We start from the raw sequence: 11217 nt of genomic DNA on the forward strand, positions 1-11217 counted from the left end.
TATCGAGTTTCGAGGAAATATCGGTGATCCCGAAAAAGAAAATTTCGACGGAAATATCGTGGATATATCGATTTTGGTAAATAATCAAGAAAAATGATAGAAATTTGAAGAAAAATATGGAAATTTTAAGTGAAATTTTTGTATATGTTTGTTTTATCAATTATCTACTATATGTGAAAAGAAAATCTTGAATAAACGTTGTTATATAGTGAGTTGTAATAATTTAAGATGAAATAGTAAATGTTGAATCGCCGACAACTTTTAAATTTTTTGATAAACATTTAATTATTTTTTTTTATGACTGGAAACCGAATGGGAGGCTAGGCCATCACGCGTTATATACATTTTTTTTGTATATATCATACATTACATAAGTGAAGAAAGAAAATTGCAATTGCCTTCGATGCAAGGAATGAGTTAAATTTTGAACTATTTATAGAAGTAAAAATTTTAAATATTTGGTAAATAAAATGCAATACAGTAATTGATTGTTGTAAGTTGGGTATTAATTGGACATTTACATAAGTTTTCAGATTCTTATAAAAAAAACGATATATATTACAATGTTGGAGTCATGTTACATCTGCGGGTGCGGTAGAGTTGGCAAACACCTTGTAAGGTGTATGGAGTCAAGCAAAGAACCAAGGTTCGAGCCTTGGTGTTGCCCAATTTTGATTTTGCTTGGAATTTAGTTGGCACGTGGTGGGGTCGCTGATTTGACAAGTGCATGCGAGAATTTGGACGAGAATTTGGAGTTATCATTTGGAAGTTTCCGGAAAGATTCGATAATATCGCGATATTTCCATAATGTCGCGATATTTCGAAAATCTCTGACGAAATTCTCTTGGTAACTAAATGATATATCGCTATACTAAAAAAACGAAAATATCGCCGATATTTCGACGATATTTTCGATTTTTAAGTCATTGGACGGAAGATTTCGTTTTTGAAGGAAAAGTGGAATTTCTGAAAATATTTTCGGAAATTCCCCTTATATACTAAACCGGAAACTTCTCCCGATAGCCATAACTTTCTCATACGAACTCCGATTTACGCATTCCACATATCCACGAACTCGTATCGACGCACTCTACAACTTTCGTGAAGGAAGTTTTCGGAGAATCCCAATGAATAAAAAGTCAACCTTTGCGCCACCCCTAAAGTCATATTTTCCGAATAAAAATTTGTCCGAAACACTTCCGCTCCATCCACGAGCCACGAAACTGTCCAATAACCACAAATTAGATTTCGGAAAATAAATACGAATTTCTGGGGCATCACACGCAGGTATCGGCCCACTACACTAAACCCCCTAAAGGGATCTTGCCAAAATACTTTTGGGCTCAAACACATCTTACAAATGTGGAAGCTAAGATTATCATATCATGAACAAGGAATAAAACAGTCAAAGACTCAAAGTACTAGAATGGCCCAGAGATCGGGGATTCGAATAGAAAAGACACTTGAAACCACAATTTTTTTAGAACGTTGTTAAGAGATTGTAAAATAGCTAGTTATCCCTTATGTATGAAAGTAGATTAGACCAGAATTTAAATGTTCAATCTGACAGGATCCACCCCGGAATCCGAAGTGGCTCTGCGAGGCTCACCTTAGAAGAAATTTTACCAAAAATTTGGCGAAACTTCTCCTAAAAGTGGAATACCCAAAACCTGTAGAAAAACAATTACACTTCTAATACCAAACGCCATCCTCAACTCCTGGAGCCACACTGCTCCTCGAATCACAACAAACTCCACGACACAACACAAATCTCAACCTAAGAACATTTAAATTTTAACCCACAGGTAATCAAAGCAATCTTGTACACAAGATATACAAGAAAATAAAATAGGAAGATAAAGGATCGATAAATCCTACATTGCGGAAGCAGTGTATGCCTTGACTCCATGTACGCCTGACCTAAACTAATCTGGTCTGCAAACTGGGCATTTGAAACTGAAGGTCCCAAGGGAAAGTAATTGAAAAAAGTTAGCGTGAGTGGAGTAAAAATAAATAATAGAATAACTGAAATCGAAAATCAAACTTTAATACTTTCCCGCTTGCTTCTTAAAAGAAATCAGTGATGCATGCATTTGTTTTCTTTCGAATTAGCGATTTATTTATTTATGGGCTAAATACTGGTTATTACCCTGTGGTTTAGGTCCAAAATCAATTCAATCCTTGGACTTCTAATTTCATAAAAAACACCCCTGTACTTTCAATTTTGATCTAATAGGTCCAATTCATTAATATTCTGTTATGAGTTCAAGTTATAGTTAGATTATTTGTTGAAAAACTATTTATTTGATAGATTTCTAATAGTGGGACTCACTCCAAAATTGACTATGCAGGCCACCTCAACACCACATCATAAAACATAGGCCATATATGAGCCACGTCAACAAGTTAAATGACTCAATTGTCGGAAGACTAACAAATTGGATCTATTAGATCAAAATTGAAAGTGCATGGGTGTTCTTGATGAAATTAGAAGTTTAGGGACTTAATTGATTTTAGACCCAAACTACAGGGTAGTAGTCAGTATTTAGCCCTTTATTTATTTATCATATCATTCATTGAGCTTATGATTTGCATTGGAAAATTGGCTTGAGTTTGGAATTCTATTTTTGTTTGTTATTTGGATTTATGATTTAGGTTGAGTTTCAACAAATTATTTTCTAAGGTGATTTCTGAAATTAAATATTATATTTTTATTCGTCAATGTTGATATTTCTGAAAGACTTTCGAAAATGGGATTTTCGATGGATTTATATTTCTCGATTATTTATCGGCTTTCGGTTTTGGCATTGGGAATGCTTTAGTGATGATTTCGGTTTTGGGTTATTTTTTATGATTTACAATTTATAATTTAATCTCGCTTATTTGTTATTGATTCGAGAATATTTTGGCGTATGAGACAGGTCATTGAATTTAATTAATTTATTTTTGAGATTTTTCGAGTACAGTTGGGAACCCCACTCGTGCTTTTATTTGCAAGATTTTGAGGAAGTTTTATGGATTTCGGCTTTTGGTTTTCGCAATGTTTTCTTTCACCATACTTGGGTTGTTTTATTTTTATTTTTCCTCCTCACGTGAGTTGCAGTCGAGGCTCCTTCTCACTTACTTTGTGTTTGTGGGTCGAAGTCAAGGATTGAGCCTGGGAGGCTCCTTTGTCGTATGGTGATTTCTTCTTCCCCTTACTCTACTAATACTTGACTAGCGGGGCTAGTCCGATTTTGCTTATCCAACGGGGCTGGTCTGTTGTTACAAGATTTCTAATTTAAAGAAAAATGATTTATTATTGTTGCATGCATCGATGGTTTCTTTTAAGAAGCAAGCAGGAAAGTATTAAAGTTTTATTTTCGATTTCAGTTATTCTATTATTTATTTTTCGTCCACTCACGCTAACGTTTTTCGATTACTTTCCCTTGGGCCATTCGGTTTTAAATGTCCAGTTTGCAGACCAGTTTAGTTGAGGTCGGGACTACATGGAGTCGAGTCATACACTGCTTCCGCATTGTAGGATTTATCGATCCTTTATCTTTCTATTTTATTTTCTTGTATATCTTGTGTATGAGATTGCTCTGATTATCTGTGTGCTAAATGTTCTTAAGTTGAGATTTGTGTTGTGTTGTGGAGTTTGTTGTGATTCGGGGAGCAACGTGGCTCCAAGAGTTGAGGATAGTGTTTGATATTAGAAGTGTAATTGTTTTTTTACAGGTCTTGGGCAGTCCACTCTTATGGGAAGTTCCGCCAAATTTTTGATAGAATTTCTTCCAAGGTGAGCCCTGTAGGGCCACTTCGGATTTCAGGGTAAAATCCAAGGCGGATCTTGTCACAATCAACGTATGGAAACTAAATGACAAAAATGGGCAAAACACGAGAATTTGTTTACGCAGTAAAACCCTCAATGTGAAGTAAACAACTGCTAGCCTTAACTCTTGAAGTCCAAATGATCAAGCACACACTATAAGAATGTAAGCAATTTACAAGGAAGACTTTCAACCACGCGGATAACAACCCACACAGTTACCTCTAACTAGGCTATTTCTAGCCAATTGAACTACTTTTATCAATCTATTCACTGCTTCTAGTACTGCACTTCCATTCGTCTCAAATTCTTCAAACTTCAATCCTTGTGTATATATGCTTGATTCCCAACTGATCTTGTAGTATGACATGAATGATTTATGAAAAGACTTTGACTTGCTAATTCACCTTAACATAGAACAAATGAGTTATCAAACCTATAAAAAAAAAAAAAATTACTTTGCTTTTGAATAAAACTGCACTGTTTCAATTTTGCAAAGCGTAAATTAAAAAACTTTGACTTGCACTAATTCGCTTTGGCATACAAGTAAAAAGTCAAACCTACAAAAAAAAATTACTTTGCTTTTGAGTAAAACTGGATTTTGAGTAAAATTGCACTATTTCAGTTCTGCAAAGCGTAATTTAAAAAACATGTTTGCTAACTCTATATATGCGTAAAAGAAAGACTCGCCCTAAACTATTAGAGTATGATCAAAATTATTAAACAGTTTGACACCTAATACGAAACATATTTTTCAAAGAGATAACGGATAAAAATATATTTTATCATAAAGATAAAAATATATGATTAACCAAAAGAGAACAATTCGAAGACTTAAAGTATGATATATAGACACACAGTATTCAATTGCCTTTCGAAAACAAAAACATCACAAACACCGAACCAAGCAGCAACACCACACATGCTTCTTTGAGATGGAAGCACAACTCAATCATGCAAATGCAATGAATGAAGCTTATCTGAAGTGTCATACGATTCAGTTAGGCTCAGGGCCGGCCTTGCCCATCGACATCATTGGCGACAACCCAGGGCCCAACATAGAGGGGGCACCAGATTTTATCAATAAGATTTAATATATATATATATATATATATATATATATATATAATAGATATATTTAATTATATGTGTATAGAGAGTAGAACGTAAAAAAAAAAAAAAAATCAGATTTCTAGACGCATATCGCGTCTTTACTTCTTCTTCCAACGCACAACGGCAAGCACAAAATTGATTATCCAAGCGTCTCTTGCTCTCTCCCAAGTCCCAAACCTTGAAACCTAGCAATTTTTATGGTTACTCAATTTTTCAGTTCATTCTCATCCATCACCCAATCTTTCTCCTCTCTATGTTTCTGTTATTTTACAGTGATCATACGAATCTTTCAGTTTTCCATCAATGTAGGCTGAGGTACAAATCAAAATAGGTATTGGGTGTTCTTCAATTTTGATATCCAATGAAAATTTGGATATCAAAAGTCTTGTTATTTTTTTTTTAGTTCTGTTGATTTCTAACAACCTACTCATTCATTAGTTTTCAATTTTCAATATTAGGTGCAATTGGAAGTTAGAGTTTTGCAAGTCAATCTCCATCAGAAAAGAAAGAACAAGAAGGAAAAAAGCAAATTCCAGATTTCCAGGTATTGTTCTATGCTCCAGTGTTTATCAACTATCAATCAAAGTGATTTCTAACAACTTGCTCATTCATCGGTTTTCAATTTTCAATATTAGGTGCAATTAGATGTTGGATTTGCAAGCCAATCTTGAACAAAAAAGAAAAAACAAGAAGGAAAAAAGCCGATTCCAGATTTCTAGGTTTTATTGTTCTATGCTAAAGTGTTTATCATTCAAAGTTTATTGTTTGGCTTGCTTGTTTGATTTTTTTCTAGCAAGTTTCAATAATGTTTCCTCGGAAACAACTCTCAGGTTCTCAAAAAAGAAAAAGAGAGAAAAGAGAAGAAGAAATTATTCAATCTCAACGGGGATCTTTAGATAGATATTTTGTTAAAGAAACAGAAGAAAATCATGTTGAGAATTTAGTAAATGAACCTGAACTACAAATTCATTCTGATGAGCTTGTAGAAAATTAATTAGAATGAAGTAAACGAAGAACTTAGTGATGTAGGTGAAAATGAAGGTGGTGAAACAGAAAATAATGAAAATCCTTGCCATGAAATTATTGCCAATGAACTTGAATGCTTGAAGTCATCAGTTGATTTGAATATTTTTGATCATCGAGTTTGGGATAGTCTAGATTCAAAAACGAGAGACTTGCTTGTAGAAAAAGGACCTATTACGGAAACTAAATGAACTTTCCCAAGGATGAATTAGGTCGGCACTTTTCCTTTGAGTTTTATGTTCAAAAATTACCAAATGGTGAATCTTTTGCTAGAAAATGGCTGATTTACTCAAAAGAGTTAGATAAAGTTTTTTGTTTCTGTTGTAAATTATTTATAACAGCTCGCTCGAGAAGTCAATTAGCAAGTGAAGGGATAAGAGATTCAAAACATCTTGGTACAACATTAAATTTACATGAAAACAATTCTAAACACCTCATTAACTTGAGAACTTGGGCTGAGTTGCGAGTGAGATTGAATAAGAATCAAACAATTGATAAAGAGTTACAAGAGTTAATTACGAAGGATACTAAACATTGGAAAGAGGTTATGGTCAGAATAATTGCTGTTGTGAAATGTCTTGCAAAGAATAATTTGGCCTTTCGTGGAACAAATAAAAAAATTTATGAAGATTCTAATGGAAACTTTTTAGGCTTACTTGAAATGATTGTTGAGTTTGATCCCATAATGAAACAACATTTTCGACTTATTCAAGATAGAGAAATTCATTATCATTACCTTAGCCATAAAATTCAAAATGAGCTGATTGGTATGTTGGCCTTAAATGTCAAGATTGCAATCATTAAAAAAAATCAAAGAGGCAAAATATTTTTCAGTAATCCTTGATTGCACTCCTAATGCAAGTCACAAAGAACGGATAACTTTAATTATAAGATGCGTGGATGTGTCGAGTTCTCCAATAAAAATAGAAGAGTTCTTTTTAGAATTTCTAATTATGTGGAAGATACATCTGGTTCAGGGCTTTTTAATGGATTACACGCAGCTTTAAAATCTCTTGATTTAGATATTGATTGTGTGCGAGGACAAGACTATGATAATGGATCTAATATGAAAGGAAAACACCAAGGTGTTCAAAAAAGATTGCTTGATATAAATCCTAGAGCCTTCTATATGCCGTGTAGTTGTCATTCTCTTAAATTAGTATTGTGTGACATGGCAAACTCTTGTCATAAAGCAAAATCTTTTTTTGGAACATGTCAAACATTTATACAGTGTTCTCTAATTCTACGTACAAAGTGATGGAGTGTTTTACTTGAATATATAGATGACTTGACTTTGAAATCTTTGTCAACTAAACGCTGGGAAAGTCATATTGAAAGTGTCAAAACTATAAAAACTCAAGCTGCCCAAATAAAAGAAGCCTTAAAAATACTGGCAGAAATTAGTGATGATGGAAAAGTGTGTAGGGATGCTGAATCTTTGATATCTGGTGAACTTTCAAGTTTTGATTTTATTTTAAGTTTGGTTATTTGGCATGACATTTTGTATAAAATTAACTTCATTAGTAAAAAGTTACAATCCAAAGATATGCTTCTTGATGTTGCCGTGAAGAATTTAGAGGGACTGGTTTCTTATTATGAAAAGTATAGGGAAAATGGGTTTAATTCTGCATGGACTGAAGCTAAAGAAATTGAGCCTGTATTTCCTATAAAACGTTCTGTTTGCAGAAAAAATCATTTTGATGAAATTTCAAATACTGAAAGGGAACAACAATCTGCTCAAGAGTCCTTTAGAACTGACTTTTTGGTTTGAGTTGATATGGCTCTTTCTCAATTAAAAAGCAAGTTTGAACAAATGAAAACTTTTGAATGTATTTTTGGCTTCTTGTTTGATTCATCAAAGTTAGCTTATTTGGATGATGATGAATTGAAAAGCTGTTGTTTGAATCTTGAAACTGCTTTGAGAAATGGTGAGGGTTCTAATATTGATGCAAAATATTTGCTTATGGAGTAACAAATTTTGCAGGAGGTGTTGCTGAATGAGGCATATGGAACAGATAGGCCTTGAACATCCATTCAAATTATGGAGTTTGCAAAGAAAATGGATATGTTTCCAAGTGTTATGGTTGCCTATAAGATTTTATTGACTATACCCGTGACGGTAGCATCCGTTGAAAGAAGTTTTTCAAAATTAAAATTGTTAAAGTCTTATCTGTGGACTATTATGACTAGAGATAGACTGAATGGATTAGCTATTTTAACTATTGAAAGAAATATATTGGCAAATGTTGACTAGAAAAGATAATTGATGATTTTGCTTCAAGAAATGCAAGAAGACATCATTTTAGATGATTTGTTTGTTAAAATTTGTAATTTTTTTTTTTATACAGGGTTTTGGTTTTATGTTCCCCCTGTTGTATAATGTTTCTTTATGTAATAAAATCGGCGTGGGGATGAGTCCCCATATTTAACTGGGTTCCAAACCCCTTAAAAAAAAAAATTAGAGTATGACGTTTGTAAGAATCACTAGATGTCTATTTAAGCTAGTTGGGCGCACACAACAAATTTCGCCCTGGGCACAAAAAGCTTAGGACCGGCCCTGGTTAGGTTTTTTTTTTTTTTTTTGATTTGTCAATCACACGGTGTCCTCAAAGGCTTCCTAGGCCCAGAGACAAATCCGTGCTCGGGAGATCTTGTCAGAACGCTTCCTCCCCCCTGGCCACCAAGAATATATTGGGATTTAACTCCAATAAGCGTCGGCGGGATTCGAACCCGAGTGTGGGGGTTCCACACCTGGAGGCTCTTACCAACTCGACCACCTGTGACTCTTTACTTGTTCCTCAAGCTTGAGTGTCATTTCTATTATTCTCGATCATACGCACCTCCTAAACTAGGACTCACTAGTTTTGTATAAGGGAAATGCCAACATATATGCACAAGTTCTTATACGTAGTTACGTACTAACAAATAATGTGCATACAAAGCAGGATTTCAAAGGCAGTTTTCCTGAAGCAAATCTCTGTGCATATGGAGTCACTTTTTTTTGGCCGCCCAATCCACCTATTCTTCTGGTTCCTTCCTACCCTGAAAAGGCATCCATGCTATGCGCCTCAGGGCATAAATGCACTGTGAGCAGGTGTCTTTTGAAAGCCTTCGTTTACCAAGTCCATTCTCGTCCTTTCAGCTTTCTCCCATCTATCAGAAGCGGCATAAATATTTGACAGAAGCACATAATGTGAATTATCGCCTGACTGATTGTCTGAATTTTGGGTGCTAATATCCTTTGCTACCTGTTCTGTCATTTCCATATCCATATAAATCCGGCAAGCTCCAAGCATAGCCCCCCAAACCATGTCATTGGGTTTCATGGGCATACTTTTGACTAAAGCGTAAGCTTCTCTTAACCTTCCAGCCCGTCCCAAAAGGTCAACTAAGCAACCATAATGCTTAATTCCTGCTTCCAAACCATATTTCTTCTGCATCTTGGAGAAAAGTTCCATGCCTTCTTCTACTAAACCTCCATGCACACAAGATGACAGAACAGAAAGAAAGGTTATCTCATCAGGCTTTTCATTTGAATCCTCCATTCTGCTAAACAATTCAAGAGCCTCCTTGCACTGTCCATGAATAGCCATGCTTGAAATCATCGCATTCCAGCAAGCACTGTTCCTCCCAGTCATCTCATCAAAGACCAACCTTGCATTGATCAAGTCGCCACATTTTGCATACATGTCTACAAGTGCATTGAGAACAATCTGATTGAGCTTTATCCTTTTATGACTCAACATGTTATGTATATCCTTGCCAACATCTAATAGCACAGACTGAGCACATGCAGATAAAACACTCACAACAGTAAATTCATCCGGCTCAAAGCCTTGGGCTTGCATGCTCTCAAACGCTTTCAAAGCTTCCCCGCAAAACCCATTTTGCGCATATCCAGATATCATCGAATTCCAATTCACCAAGTTCCGGACTGGGATTCTATCGAAAACGATCTTAGCCTCCTCAACATCACCTAACTTGCAATACCCAGAAATCATTGATGACCAAACAAAGTGATTGCGCTGGGGCATTGCCTCGAAAACTTGCCTCGCCATCTCCATCTGCCCATTGCTGCAATACCCATCAACCATCACAGTCCACGTAATCACATTCTTCAACTCCAGTGGAACCTGATCAAAAAACCGCCTAGCACTAACAGTATCTCCAGTCCTTGCAAACCCGGTGATCATCTCAGCCCAAGTCACATACGTCCGCATTGACATCTTCTCAAACAAAACCAACGCAGATGCTGCATCCCCGTTTCTCCAGTACCCACCAATCATGGCATTCCAGCTTACCACATTTCTCTGAGGCATATAATCAAACACTTTCCGGGACTCAAAAACGTCCCCGCATTTCGCATACATGTCAACCAATGAGGTGCCAACCAACACATCACAATGCACACCAGCCTTGACACACTCTGCGTGCACCGATTTCCCATGGTTCATTGAGGAAAGAGCAGCACAAGCCTTGAGAATCAAGGGGAGCACGCCCCAACTGTAGATGCCTTGCCGTCGAATTTGGGTGTAGACTAGGAGAGCTTGTGTAGGTGATCCTTGAGAGAGGTGATTCCGAATAAGCACGGGCAGAGCCAGGATTTCCTAATTCAAAGATATTAGAAACAGTGAGCAAAGCATATCTTACTAGTGTCTCAATATTACAAGTTCTCAAATCATGAGTACTAGTGTCTCAATATGTACACGAATAAAATAGGCATTTTTGGAGACTTTCTGGAGAGGTCTATTGTTTTTCTTTTGCAGAGAAATTAATCCGTCCCAGTACTAAATAGAGAGAGGATAAGTACCCAAAATCAGAAAACAGATTAAGATAAAAGATCAATCCCAGTTACTTAATAGAGAGACACAAAGACCCCAAGTACCCAAGTAACAGATGAAAGATATTAGAGATATGAAATCTTACCTCTTAGTCCTTGGTCCTTTGTCGAAAAAGAGACTTGAGAGTGTAGAGAATAGAGAGTAGAGAGTAGAGAGTAGAGAGCAACACCAGAAGGGGGGGGGGGGGGGGGCGAAGTGGTGAATTGTACGATGATGGAAATTAAGGCTATTTTGTGTGGGATAGAGAGGGCAAAATCGTAAAAGCAATGTCTCATATTTTTTTTGGTTACACAAGCAATGTCTCATATTTTGTTTACCAACAGGTGACCAAAGATTTTGTATTACTGATTATTAGGTTTAATTTTGAGGATTGAGATTATAACAGTTAAACACTATTCTATGTTAATAACAACCCTATTGGTGTTGTAA

At 35.7% G+C, this 11217-nt stretch overlaps 1 protein-coding gene across 1 annotated transcript; it reads right to left on the reverse strand.

The window, feature by feature from the left end:
- Window positions 1-8429: 8429 nt before the first annotated feature.
- Window positions 8430-10967, reverse strand: LOC133739039 (pentatricopeptide repeat-containing protein At3g21470). Its single transcript, XM_062166751.1, has 2 exons — window positions 10874-10967; window positions 8430-10554 (listed from the first exon to the last, which is right to left on the reverse strand). The coding sequence occupies exon 2, from the start codon at window positions 10399-10401 to the stop codon at window positions 9016-9018; it is 1386 nt and encodes a 461-aa protein (XP_062022735.1). The 5' UTR covers window positions 10402-10554; window positions 10874-10967; the 3' UTR covers window positions 8430-9015.
- Window positions 10968-11217: the final 250 nt, after the last annotated feature.

The sequence above is a fragment of the Rosa rugosa genome, chromosome 3, assembly GCF_958449725.1.
Source record: "Rosa rugosa chromosome 3, drRosRugo1.1, whole genome shotgun sequence".
Classification (NCBI taxonomy): domain Eukaryota; kingdom Viridiplantae; phylum Streptophyta; class Magnoliopsida; order Rosales; family Rosaceae; genus Rosa; species Rosa rugosa.

What these genes read in the sequence shown, in the direction of transcription:
- LOC133739039 (XM_062166751.1), bottom strand. Translation starts at nt 10,401, where the DNA reads ATGAACCATGGGAAATCGGTGCACGCAGAGTGTGTCAAGGCTGGTGTG.